This window comes from Musca vetustissima, unplaced genomic scaffold, assembly GCF_032173495.1.
Source record: "Musca vetustissima isolate MV318-11 ecotype Yass unplaced genomic scaffold, APGP_CSIRO_Mvet_v1 utg124901, whole genome shotgun sequence".
NCBI lineage: Eukaryota > Metazoa > Arthropoda > Insecta > Diptera > Muscidae > Musca > Musca vetustissima.
The window spans coordinates 60246-75305 of NW_026887682.1; the positions used below are offsets into that span (position 1 = coordinate 60246).

The window sequence follows — 15060 nt, forward strand, 5'->3', positions numbered from 1 at the left end:
TTATAAACTGCAGCCAGATTGAAAATTTTCAACAGATTTTTTTTTTAGACAACAGATATTTTTAGACCTTCTATAACTAAAATCATCTGTGCATAGAAAATTTGAAAATACAGGATCGCGTTTTTTCACAGGTGGAATTGATGGCGTCATCCGCTGTGCAGCCCTGAGTTAGCACACAATAATCGCTTGAGTAACGTAAAATAATCAATTTTGATTGGTACATCAAAAAAGACAATAAATCATTGCGTATTATGACAATAAAGAAAAAATCTATTATTGTTGACAAAAATTCACCTTTTAGACCAAGTATATATGAGTGGCGCCCAACGAGGTATGAACTCGCCTTTTTATGATTCCAAATTCGAAGGAATTTTGTGTATATTGGATATAGTGAGAGTTAAATACATTTATTGTATATTTCGCAAATTATTGATAATGTGAACATACAACATTTGGCGCCCAACGTGGGGCTCAACTCAAATTTTAACTTTTCTTAAATTTGTAATATTTTAATATTTTCATTAAATTATCTAATGTTTTATGCTAAAGAATATGTATTTTTTATTTATGAAAATGGCGCCCAATGGTTGGGTTTGAAAATTAATCAAAATAAAATTATGCCTAATAAAATATTTTAATATTATCATTCAATTATTCAATATTTTATGCTAAAGAATATGTATTTTAGATTTATGAAAATGGCGCCCAATGTGGGTTTCAACATTGATCATAATAAAATGCACGGTTAATGTTTTTCTGCCATTATGTGCTGTTAAAATTCGAAAAACATGTTTTGGAGATGTCTCAATGGAAATGGAAATAATAGTTCGACAATGGTTGAGCGTATAAAAATTTTATAAAATATGCTGTATATTGTTTTGAAGAACAATAATACCAACATTACAAATATTCGCATTTTCATTATTAGGCCAGAAATATATAGTGGAGGCCTCCGAGTGGAGAACTCCAGATGATAGAAAGTCTTTATAGGACTTCTAATAACTAATAAAATTCTTTCTCCATCTCATCTATAATTCAGTCATTTGCTATTGCTAGAAAATCTCTTATAGATCTGTTATAACTTCAGACTGAGCTTATCTTCAGAAATTTGAACAAACATTTGTCTTTGAGTGTATCAGCATCTATATTATGACATATGACAACGGACACAACAATCGAATGACCCACATTAATCGCCAGGGCAATTAATCAGTTATTTATTATATTTGACATAGTTTTTACACCAAAATTGATTTAATTTCTGTTGTTTTTTTTCTAATTATATCTACTATAAATTGTTAAATAATTGTCTCACCCAACTGAAGTCATTGAATTTAATTTAAAAAAATATATAGATATACTAGAAAAAAAAACCAAAACAAATATTATGCAATTATTAGCTTCACATGTGAGCTGCTGTTGTTTTATAATAATTTACCGAACAGTTTGCTTTGCTATATTTTTTTATTTTATTATTACTGCTTCTTTCTTAATCAACAATTATATTTACAGAAATTGTATTACAAAAAATAATAGCGGTTTATTTTTCTAATAATGGTGTGTATTTTTTTTTCATTTCAGATGCCAAGATATCGTCAATTTGTATTATTTGTAACTAAAATGCTTCATTAGCGTTTTATTGGCAAGACAATACAGTCTTGTTTTTTAAAAATAAGGAAACAAGAAGCGAAGCGGCTTCCCGATATTACATCCGAATCATTAACATCATAATTATTTTCATCATCGAAGACTACGACGCGAACAAAATATCATTGTCCTCCACCTCCTCCTCCTCATTAATAATAGCAGTAGTAGTATTGACAATTTTAATTAGTTGCAACACCAGTATAACCACACCTATCCGTTATAGTCATCAGCCATATAGAAAACCGTTGTTGAATTGTATCTCGGATATTCAACCACAAGTGATAAGTTTATTAATTAACGCATTAAACTGCAAGAAAAAAAGCCCCACTACACTTCCACCGCCTGCTTTGTCATATTACCAAAATTAAATTTCCCCAACATGCCATATTTCCCCAATATCAGTAAAATGAGCAACAAAATGAGCAGCAACACATCTTTGGATAACACATCCGATCAGGATTATAGTGAATTTCTAAATGAGTATTTGTTGCAGACCCACTCGCCGCACAATGAACCGGAAACTCATTATGAAGGTAAGTAAACAACAAAGTCCTGCTCTTTACAGGCAATAAAAACAAAGTTTCATTTTCATTAATTTCTTTGTCACTTCTTGTTTTTTCTTTCAGAGGGTGAATTTGAGGCTGAGTGGCTAATTGCTGCCGGTTTTCCACAATTAACCAAACCATTTGAACAGGTATGTGTAATAAAATGACAATTATTTTTCGTTTTTTTAATTTTTTTTTTTGGGTACTAAAATTCAAATAAATGCATGCCGTACCGAACATTAACACCATTAGATTTGCGCGGTTTCCTACGATATTGTACGATAAAGAAACTAATATGACAGATATTTTTTATAGACCCATTAGATGCATGCAGTAGTTTTTATTTTCCAAAAAAAAGTAGTGGACATTAACAGTTTTTCCTAACACACTCTTATTGGAATTTGACATGACGCATCAGGTCATGCTAATAATGGAGAATAAATCTAAATTTTATGTTTTACGTCTAATTAGTCATAATTTGAATCGGATTGTTTGGGATACTTTTTACGACTGCAAATCGACTGTGACAACACTTTTTCTATTAATGGTTATTTTTTTAAGTAATCAGACTCAACATGGAATGGAGATATAGTTCTCCCGCCTTATATGCTAATAAACCTCCCAACTCTCGAGAGAAGATTTTTCAGGCTGAGACATGCAGAAAAGTCAAATAATAAATTAATTAATGCAATGGCGGAATTTACTAGTTGAAAGGAAATATTATGCTCTGACTCCATTTTCTTCTCGTTCGTCTAATTCCTTTTATTCCCTCTAGCTCATCTGACGTTCATTTCCCTCTCGCTCATCTAGTTCATTTTCTTTTAATCGTTAATTTTTCTTGTTGTTCAACTAGAGGAGTTCCATCAGTTCATTTTTTTTTTTTTGAGCATGTGAGGAATGATCGCAACTGTGTCCGGTTCTTTGGTCAACTAGTTCCTTTTGCTCTAGTCGTTAATTTTCCTCTTGTTCGTCCTTTTGTTCTCTCTCGCTCATCTGACGTTCATTTTCCTCTCGCTCATCTAGTTCATTTTCTTTTAATCGTTAATTTTTCTTGTTGTTCAACTAGATCTCCTCGTTCATTTAGTTCCAACAGTTTATATAGTTCCATCAGTTCATTTTTTTGAGCATGTGAGGTACGTTGCCAATGAACGATTGAACTAAATGAATGAAGTAGTTCCTTCTGGAGAACGAATCGGAAAATATTCGGCAGTACATTGTACGGTTTGACTTAAGACCATGTTTGGTGTTTTTTTCTGTAAAATGAAGATTTTGTCATTGCATTATGTAGTAGTAGGTTGTTCATAGTTCCATCGGTTCACTCCTATAGACATACGTGCCCCAACCTTTGTAAATACCGAATTATTGGGTCAATATTGATATTGTTGGAAGAAGATTCTTTAATAAAAAAGAGAGAAAATGATTTTTGACTATAAAAATGTGAATGAAGACCGGATTTCTAATTTTTTTTAAATCGGACATTCAGCCAATAAAAACCCGAAAAATTGGGTCGATATTAATATTTTTTTGATAGGGAGATTATTGACTCAAAAAGAGAAAAATATGATTTTGCACTTAAAAAAAAAATCAATGAAGATAGAACCGGTTTTCTAAATTTTTGAACGGGATATTCAGCTATTGAAACCGTTAATAATCCGGTTAAATAACTGTTAACTTACTAATGCACATACGGTATTAAAACCGGTTTTATTATCTAAATATCCGGTTCAAAAACTAAACAATAAAACAGAAAATTGGATCGATATTAATATTTTTTGATAGGGAGATTTTCTACTCCAAAAGAGAAAAAAACATGATTTTCCTCTCTAAACATTTCGATGAAAATAGAACCGGGTTTCTAAATTTTTGAACCGGGTAATCAGATAATGATACCGTTAACAATCCAGTTTAATAAATTTACCACGTTGTTTTATTATTATTATTATTTTTTTTTTGTAATATGCATATATGGTATTAAAACCGGTTTTATTATCTAACCGGGCTTATTATCTAAATATCCGGTTAAAAAATAAAAAAAACAACGAAAAATTGGGTCTATATATAATATTTTCATGGGATAAAAAAGAGAAAAAAATAATTTTTTCCTAAAAAAAAATTCAGCTAATGAAATAACCTGGTTTAATAATTTTTTGATATGCATAAAGGCTAATAAAACCGTTTTATTATCTTAATATCCGGTTCAAAAATGTTAAAAAGCGGAAAAAAAAACATTTTCACACAAAAAATTTCAATGAAGGTAGAACCGGTTTTCCAAATTTTTGAACCAGATATACAGCTAATGAAACCGTTAATAATCTGGTTTACATTTAGCACATTGGTTTATTAACTTTTAATGATATGCATATATAGGTATTAAAACCGGGTTTATTATCTAAATATCCGGTTCAAAAAAAAAAAAAATAAAAAATTGGGTCAATATTGATAATTTTTTTTGATATGGAGATTTTTTGATGGAGGTAACAAAAAGAGAACAAATGATTTTCCACCAAATTTGACGATAGAAACGGTTTTCAAAATGTTTGAACCGTACATACATTTTTTGAAACCGTTAATAATCCGATTTAATAAACGGGTATCCTATCCGGAAAAATTTTTGAATATAATGAATTTTTACAGAATTTATTGATATATATATATATATATATATATATATATAGGGTTTTAGGTACACGACACGGATACAATTGAGAAATAATACCCTGTACCGCAGTGTGGTGAGGGGTATAAAGACTATTAAAACGTTAAAATGTCGATTTCTCGTAATTGAGGGCCCTACCTAAAATTTTATGACCAAACTTTTTCTACAGTATTGAGAGAAAGAAAAATCGCATTTTGTGATAATTGGAGTCCGGTTCAAAAAATTGAATATGAAAACATCAGGAATCGAGTAAGAAGAACAAAAAATTCTATAAAACAAAATCCTCATTCGATTTTTCTGAAGAAATGTTAATTTAAAAATGCCCAAAAAAGAATCACGAAATATATCCGAGGAAGTGGTTGGATTTTTAAAACATGATTACAGATTCTTGTGACTATGAGTCCTACCGTTCTTTGGAATATTTGGTCGATCTATGACCACCATTTTAATATCTCATTTTTGTCCGGGGGATTTTCTCAATATATTTCAATTATATGTAAAAAACAATCCATTTTTTTACAAATTTTCTTATCACATTTTTATCTTCAATTTAATTTTTTATACCCCCATATTCACATAAAATTTATTTTTTATATATCCACAACAACAATAATTTTAATTAATTTTTTTTTATTACAATAAAAGCACACAAGGCGTTGTTATCACAATTTTGCAAACGATGATTATATCTTGACTTTCCATAGTAAAGTGTTGAACCACAATAAACCGAATCAAAAGGAACGCTTGGCAGCAATTTTTTTTAATTAAAATTGACACTTTGTAAATGCTCAAATTGCTGTTTGGGTGACAATAAAAAATGCAACAACAACAACACTTGGCATTGTTTATTAATTTTGATAAAAATAAAAATAAATATTTTTGCATTGATCCAGTTAGAAAAACAAAGTGCACAACAATAGCTTACATAGACACACACACACACACAAGTGTGAATTTTGACGAATTAGAGATTTCGTATTAAATATAACGATATTCGATATTGTATGTTCGATACGAATATTTGTAACATTGAACAGCCAGTTGCCTGGCAAGTTCAAATCGATTGCTATACAAAAATTGCACAATTATGATGAACGGTTAGTTGGCTAGCTGGCAGATTGCTTCGCTGTCCGGCCGGCCATTGGCCACTGGTCAAAGGAATCGAAATGAAACATAATGACATGACTAGCAATAATAAACGAAATCAAATGAAATAATGTAAAATAATCACCCAAACAATTTCAAACGCTTTGAAGTAAATGACAGTTGTAAATTGGCCATGGTGGGGTTGGTTCGTAACTCAGAGCACAGGTTGGCATGCAAAGAAACAAAGAAAACATCAGTTTAATGACTCTCCAAGGCAATTGAAGTGTTAGAAGAAAGAAATATCATTTTATATCAATTAAATCAAGGTCTGAGAGGAAAAAGGATGAGTCTTTCTTCGCGAAAATTTATGGAAAACCATGGTGTATTGTTGTGGCGGCTTTGTAAGATTTAAAAACTAATAATTGCTATCCTAACCAATAATTATTTTCTTTTCTTTTTAACCGCATTTGTAACAATTTTCTTTTTGTATTTCTTATTTTCCTTCTTCTTCTACGATTATGGTCTAAACTCGCATTTGTAGGGTCTTGAATTGAGAACCTCTGAATTGGAACCGATTTTAGCGTCCTTGTCCAAACCTCATGCCGATGCCATCAAACAAAGAGTTCGTACACTCAATCAAACGGTACGAGGTCGTACCAAGAATCGCCAGAAACGTAAACCCGATATCAGAGATGTTTTTCGAGACTTTGATGTAAGTTGTTGTTGTTTTAATTTTTGTAATTCTTGGTTGTTATTTGGTAGTTTTGTGGGCGTAATTGAAATTTTGGAATATGTTTTTTTTTAAAGAATATTTGAGTTTTAATGTAATATATACAATTTTTGCAGGAATCAAGTACAGGTACGAGATCACGTAGTGCTACACCCGATTCATTGGATTCCATACAAGGTGATGAAGTCTGGGGCAATACATCCATGTAAGTAGAAAATCGTTTTTGTTTAATTTTGTGAATTTCGATATAGACGAGAATACTTGATTTATTATTAGGAAACTCAAAAAAATGTGCAAATTGTTTACCTAGGAAGAAGCGTGCCTAAAAGTAGAACACAATGTTCAAAATAACTGCTGAGAGGCTTTGGAAGGTTCACTAAAAAGTAATAGGTTTCTTATTGGAAACATTAAGTAGAAACTGTTTTTTATTGCCTTAAAATAGGCTTCAGGCTTTTAAAAGTAGAACTGATAAGCATTGGACTTCATAATCATGCTTTTCTGGAGAATATGTCGTCTATCAGAAAAATTATGTTAAAATACAGCCCTTTTTAGGGAAATTTTAAAAACCTCATATTAGGGACTAGGGACTTTTTAAGGAACATAAAATTGTGTTTTATTGTCTTTAAATAGGCTTCAAAGTTTTAAAAGTAGGAGCTGATGAGCATTGGGTTTCATAATTATGCTTTCCTGGAGAATATGTCCTCTATTTTGTGTGTATTCAACAGGACCATTGATACGTTTTGTGTCAACCGATGCAACATTTACCTAAACTCCAACGACATACAAATGCGAGCTATATCGAAATCTAAATCGATTTCATCAAAATTATATGCCCTGGGAGCCCTGGGGGAACGCACCCCCCCCCCTAAATGAATTTTTTTTTCACAGTAAATTTATGTTTGCAACAGCGAATTTTTTCATTTTGTACTACCGGGCGAGTACGCTATGCCAAATTTCGTACAAATCGAAAGATATAGAAGGACTTTGGTACACCATTTGCAGAAAATCGGACGAAACTATATATGGGAGCTATATCTAAATCTGAACCGATTTTCACGAAACTTAGCAAACACAACTCTAGACTTAACTCCGTAAGCTGTGCCAAATATCGTGAAAATCGAAAGATATATAAGGACTTTGGTACACCATTTACAGAAAATCGGACGAAACAATATATATGGGAGCTATATCTAAATCTGAACCGATTTTCACGAAATTTAGCACACATTATTCTAGACTTAATTTCGTACAATGTGTCAAATTTCGTGCAAATCGAAAGATATATAGGGACTTTGGTGCACCATTTACATAAAATCGGACGAAACTATATATGGGAGCTATATGTAAATCTGAACCGATTTTCGTGCAAATCGAAAGATATATAGGGACTTTGGAGCACCATTTACATAAAATCGGTCGAAACTATATATGGGAGCTATATGTAAATCTGAACCGATTTTCCCAATTTCAATAGGGTTCGTCCTTGTGCGAAATAAGTGACCTACGCCAACATTAATCCAAATCGGATCATAAATACCACCTGCACTTTATTTACAATTTAACATGGACAGACGGACGGACATGTATAAATCGACATAGAAAGTGATTTTATGCATATTCTCAAAAGGAACCATGTGTCTACCTCGTTTCCTTTTGCCTGTTACAAACATATGCACAAAGACATAATACCCTGTGGTGAAGAATATGTCGTCTATCAGAAAAATTATGTTAAAATACAGCCCTTTTTAGGGAAATTTTAAAAACCTCATATTAGGGACTAGGGACTTTTTAAGGAACATAAAATTGTGTTTTATTGTCTTTAAATAGGCTTCAAAGTTTTAAAAGTAGGAGCTGATGAGCATTGGGTTTCATAATTATGCTTTCCTGGAGAATATGTCCTCTATTTTGTGTGTATTCAACAGGACCATTGATACGTTTTGTGTCAACCGATGCAACATTTACCTAAACTCCAACGACATACAAATGCGAGCTATATCGAAATCTAAATCGATTTCATCAAAATTATATGCCCTGGGAGCCCTGGGGGAACGCACACCCCCCCCCCCCCCCCCTAAATGAATTTTTTTTCACAGTAAATTTATGTTTGCAACAGCGAATTTTTTCATTTTGTACTACCGGGCGAGTACGCTATGCCAAATTTCGTACAAATCGAAAGATATAGAAGGACTTTGGTACACCATTTGCAGAAAATCGGACGAAACTATATATGGGAGCTATATCTAAATCTGAACCGATTTTCACGAAACTTAGCAAACACAACTCTAGACTTAACTCCGTAAGCTGTGCCAAATATCGTGAAAATCGAAAGATATATAAGGACTTTGGTACACCATTTATAGAAAATCGGACGAAACAATATATATGGGAGCTATATCTAAATCTGAACCGATTTTCACGAAATTTAGCACACATTATTCTAGACTTAATTTCGTACAATGTGTCAAATTTCGTGCAAATCGAAAGATATATAGGGACTTTGGTGCACCATTTACATAAAATCGGACGAAACTATATATGGGAGCTATATGTAAATCTGAACCGATTTTCGTGCAAATCGAAAGATATATAGGGACTTTGGAGCACCATTTACATAAAATCGGTCGAAACTATATATGGGAGCTATATGTAAATCTGAACCGATTTTCCCAATTTCAATAGGGTTCGTCCTTGTGCGAAATAAGTGACCTACGCCAACATTAATCCAAATCGGATCATAAATACCACCTGCACTTTATTTACAATTTAACATGGACAGACGGACGGACATGTATAAATCGACATAGAAAGTGATTTTATGCATATTCTCAAAAGGAACCATGTGTCTACCTCGTTTCCTTTTGCCTGTTACAAACATATGCACAAAGACATAATACCCTGTGGTGAAGGGTATAAACACTGATTTTTTTTAAGTATTTCCATCAGGGCATAAATTAAAAAAAATAATCTAATTTTGTAAATAAATATCCTTTCAAGACCTATTTAAAAAAAAAAAATATTTTTTTTTTTTATTTTTTTTTATTCAAAAAATTTATTTTTTCATTCACGCCTCAATTTAAATTGAAATAATGTAGTATTTTTAAATCCACGCCTCAATGTAAATTGAAAACATGTATATTTTTTTAATGCAAGCCTTAACTTAAATTTAAATATTTTTTTTGTAAATACAAACCTTAAGATTAATTAAAAAATCACGCCTTAATTTTGTAAATCGCTGCCTTGTCTTAAGTTGTCATATCTTTCCAGAGGAGAGCCAACGGGTTTCTTCTGAAATATGAAGCTGTTCATTTCAGAACCATTTAAAGCCTTCCTATTTTTCAAATTTTATTCTCAAACAAATAAACAAACCCCAAAAATTTCATTTTCTCCTTTACAAACAATAATATTCTATGACGCCTAAAGGTATGCTTCAATAATAAGATACTTTCTCCATTAAAAGCGACACAAATTATATCTTGCCATCTCCACTTGACCATTCATTGACAAGTACTTCAAAATTGCCAATTATTTTATTTTTTCTATTTTAAATTTATATTTATTTTGGATTATTTATAAAAAGAAAATAATGTTTATTTCTTTGTCTCGTTTCTTTGGCAGACCAAGTTTTGTTAGTATCTTCGATCACAATGCGACACCAGATAATGGTAACGGTCATTCACCACTATTTTCGGGAAAAAGTCTTAAACAGAAATTACGTCGTACACCAAGTGCTCCGATAAAAGGTTCTACCGATATATTTCGTGGTAATCATGTACGCTGTGATATACCCATGTACTCGGCCGAGGGTATTGAACTATTGGGATTTTCGCGTATTGGTACCATACACATACCAAGGAATCGGAATCGTTCCGGTTCGGATCCATCATGTTCAGTGGGGTAAGTATAGGCAATACACAATATATGAACTATAAGAAAAATATACTAACGACCATTTTTTTTTTAATTTTCAGCCGTGCCCGAGGCGAAATGATGACCCAGGATTCTCAAAGTGATAACAACACATCGTCAAGTGATTCCAGTGATGAATGCCTTTCGAATCATCAAAGGTTATCGAATTCATCCACCCCGGAATCATCACCCCAAAAGATTTTGAATAAAATCCATTTAGATACACCGCCCCAGAGTGTACAGAATTCACCGTCATCGCGTGATGGTATTAGCTTTGAGAGTATGTGCCGTGAGACCTCTAGTCAAGATGGAGTGGTAAGTCCCACAATTCTGAATCTGTGGAATCCAAACTCATTTCTTTCGGTTCTTGAATTTCAGGATACTGTCGATAGCAGTGATTTATCATTGGAATTTTACTCCGACATTGATACCATAAATGAAACCGAATTGAAGCGTTTACAACCTTTGTTCTGGTTGGAATTGGCTTCCATATTCGATCGCAATCACGTCCAATTGGATAAACGGAAACCCGTCAAACGACGCCGCAAGGAAGAAGGCAAACTGTTTGGTGTCTCCTTGAATGCTCTGATACGCCGTGATCAACAGATCACGGGTACAGATTCAACATTGGTGCCCTTGTTCTTGGAGGGTCTATTGGATGAATTGAGCAAACGCGGTGCCCGTGAAGAAGGTATTCTACGTGTCGCTGGACATAAACAAAAGGTAATTGTTGTGATCCCAAGTGACAGTTGTTAATTGGAGTTAATTTTCGTCTTTCTCTTCCAGACTGAATTACTTTACCAGGAACTTGAATCGAGTTTCTATCAAAAACCAAAAAAATTCCAACAGCTGCTCAGTGCAGCCAGTGTCCACGATTTGAGCGCTCTGCTCAAACGTTGGCTACGTGAACTACCCCAACCCCTGCTCACCAATGAACTCATCCAGTTATTCTATCAGTGTCATGCCCTCCCGCCCACAGATCAAGCCAAAGCATTGGCGATTATTTGCCAAATGTTGCCACACGAGAATCGCAACACACTGCGTTGCCTGCTGCGTTTCCTCAACTATGTGATCGATCAAAAGGAAATGAATAAAATGAATTTGCATAATGTTGCCACAATTATTGCACCATCATTCTTTCCACCACGATTTGTTCATCCGATCGATAAGAATAGCATAGAGGATCAGGTGAAAATGGCAGCACAATGTTGCCGCCTCACAAATGTGCTGATAACGCGAGGCGAATCACTATTTCAAGTGCCAAATAATCTGATAGAAGAATCCAAAGCATCGAATAAACGGCAGGTGAGTAAAGTTTGGAATTTGAATGTAAAATCTAAAGGGAATTGTTGAGATAAGGAAGTTCTGATCAGCGTTTTTTATACTCACAAAGAAACGTGTAAAAATTTGGAATCGATTGGGTTATTAGTTTTTGAGTTATCGTGCCCGCCATTCGCAAAAGAGAAAAACGCGTTTAAAGTTTGAGAAGCCCTTTAGCCGTTACATGATGCTGACACAATAAATCGGCTATATTTTCAAGAGTTCTTGAGATTTTCACTTGAAATTTTGTAGGGACATTCTTGATTTAGTGTAGATTCGAATTAAGTCAAAAAAATTTTGACCTCGAGAATGGGGGTCCCCTTAGACTTCCAAATTAAATATATAATGGTGTGTGTCAATATATATTTCCCTATTGTAAACACCCAAGGTGATGTGGGATATCATACAGTCGATCTGGTCCGACTTTAGTTCTTTTCTTAGTTCTCTTCTTATATATTTTTTTATTTATCACTTTTTCTAATTTTTGTATAAATTTTAATTGAGTTTCTCTTTTTTTTTCTTTTTCAGGGCAAACGTGGTCTACATCGACGGGTAAAGGCTACCACATCCCTGCTGCATGTGAGCAGTTCTCCCATCAGTAATAATAATAACAATAACAACAACAGTAGTAATAACAATAACAACAATAATAATATTCATCATCACAACAATACCACCAGTACCACCATCTCGATCGGTGAGAATGGTAGTATGGTCGCACGTCAACAGTCAATTAATCCAAGTCATGTACATCGTTTAATTATTTAAAAAAAATACAAACATTAAAAAAAAATAATAATTATAATAATAATAAAAACCACAACGGACCAAAGAGTCAGAATTCTTCCATTAAAAAAATTCTATTAAAAAAACATAAAAAAACAATTTAACTTGCGATCAAAAACTCATTGATAATTTATATTAAAATTAAAACAAAAAAGGTGTCTAATCAATTAAAAAAATTATATGTCATTTGAAAATATATAAAATTATATACATATATTTGTAATGTTACATGCAAGAAAAAAATTAAAAGCTAAATTGTGTGCATAGTTTATTTTAGTAGAGCTATATATATTTTTTATATATAAAAATTATAATATAAAAACACACTCAAATATCATTATTTCATATATAAATAATATTAAATTTTTTCTCTATTAGAAATCATCGATATATCAATTTAGTTATGTGTATTATAATATATTTTTATAGTTTAAGTTTTAAAATTTCTTTTATTTTTTATTTTGTTTTTCTTTTTCTCTTTTTCTCTTTTTAGCTTTGTAAGTTTAATTGTTTACTAGAACAAATGAAATGTTGCATCAAAGTTAATTATGTCTAATAAGTTTAATTTTTCTTCTTCTTTTTTCTATGTAACATTTTTTGTTTGTAGTTTAACTTTTAGCTTTATTTAATTTTTAAGAAATGTTTAGTCACATCTGAAAGCAATACAGTTTTTGTTTTTGTTTTGATCTACATTTCAAATTTTCGTTTGGCTTTAATTGATAATATCTAAAAAATTCATTTATTCGAAATATTGTTGCCTTCTACTTTTTTTTTTTGGAAAATATAACCTACACCACTACATGGAAAATACCAATTTTTCTTATTCTGAGAAAATTACTTTATTGTATAATAAATTTCTTTATATAAAAAATATTTTCGGAACATAAATTTTTCTATAAAATGCAGTAGTAGTGGTATAGGTTGTTAATACATGGCCTCACATGCAATATTCATTTTCATTATAATTTTTATTTTCATATTTTTTTATTTTTACATTTTATTTCATAGATGTAACACACAATATATATCCAAATTTCATCCTCTTCCCATTCTCACAAAAAATACGATCAAAATTGTCTTGGAAAATTTTGTTTCCTTTAATTAACTTTTAAAACTTACAAATCTTTGATAAATATTCATTTTCAAATTGCAATATGAACGCATTTTTATATATGCGTTCGAAAAAAAAATCTATTCGAAATTTTATTTCGTTTACATCTATACATGCTTTTTATATTCGAAATTTTATTTCGTTTACATCTATACATTTTTGGCTTTATTTTCATATTTGTATTTTTTTTCATATAAGTTCTCTCTGTGTATTATATAATTAATGCTATATATAAACCAATTATTCTAGTTTTCTTAATGTTTTATTTAGTCTTATATTCTTTTATAAGTTTATAATGCGATTGCTTGTTCTATGGCAACGATATATTTAGTAGTTAAGAAACAGAAAAAAATATATAAAAGTAATATTTAGTATTTTTTTGCTTAGTTATATTTTGAATAATATAAGAACAACAACAATAAGATGAAAAAAAAACAACAAATATAAAGTGTGTACATCTAGTAATTTGTGTCTTTGTGTACATCAGGAATGTTAAACCAATAAAAATTACATATATGATATTTTTTATAAATATACTTGTGTTTTATTTATTAAAACTCCAAAATCGGTCCTAGAACTGATTTTTTGTATACATATCATCTTAAAATGAAGTTATATATGGATATTTATTTGAATTGTAAGAAATACAATATTTTCACCTTTCATATGAAATCTATTTCATAAAAATATCTTTGGTAGTTCAAACGATATGAACAATCTAAAATATATATGATTTTTTCGCAGCTTGGCATCTACAGCGCCATCTATTGATTGACGTTATCCAAATAGGCCAAAGCAAAAAATTAACGAAATTTTCTTTTTGCTATAACTTTTGAACTATAAAAGATATTTTTTGACATGGGCACCATATGAAAGGTAGAAATATAACCTTAATAAACTTTAATTTAAATTAAAACCTGTAAGGAAATTTGTAAAGTCGGACGGGACCGACTATATGATACCCTTCACCACTTTGGGTATATTCAACAGATGAATCTTAAGAGACGTCGCATTTTTGAACGATCAGTAAAATGAAATTGGACCCATAAACATATCTTTTTGCAACCTATACTAAATTTTTCATTTGGTCATATATAGAGTTGCTTCTTACAATGGGACAAAATTTCGTAAATCAATTTAAAGCATATATCAGTCGGACACCCGTTGATTATTTAGATACATATCTGATAAACATGAGGAGTTTGGTGCACCATTTACTTCAAATCGGACGAAAATATTTATAAAAGCTATATCGAAATCTAAGCAGATTTCA

The 15060-nt window shown here is 31.4% G+C and overlaps 1 protein-coding gene across 1 annotated transcript; it reads left to right on the forward strand.

The window, feature by feature from the left end:
• Positions 1-2026: 2026 nt before the first annotated feature.
• On the forward strand, positions 2027-13177 carry LOC133335343 (rho GTPase-activating protein conundrum). Its single transcript, XM_061543627.1, has 10 exons — positions 2027-2180; positions 2274-2341; positions 6476-6646; positions 6781-6869; positions 10280-10558; positions 10633-10885; positions 10949-11293; positions 11357-11875; positions 12419-12587; positions 13170-13177. The coding sequence occupies exons 1-10, from the start codon at positions 2027-2029 to the stop codon at positions 13175-13177; spliced, it is 2055 nt and encodes a 684-aa protein (XP_061399611.1).
• The last annotated feature ends 1883 nt before the right edge of the window (positions 13178-15060 follow it).

Coding starts and splice junctions, on each gene's coding strand:
- LOC133335343 (XM_061543627.1), top strand. CDS start 2,027: ATGCCATATTTCCCCAATATCAGTAAAATGAGCAACAAAATGAGCAGC. Junction 6,647..6,780: donor ATGTTTTTCGAGACTTTGAT/GTAAGTTGTTGT, acceptor CAATTTTTGCAG/GAATCAAGTACAGGTACGAG. Junction 6,870..10,279: donor GTCTGGGGCAATACATCCAT/GTAAGTAGAAAA, acceptor TTTCTTTGGCAG/ACCAAGTTTTGTTAGTATCT.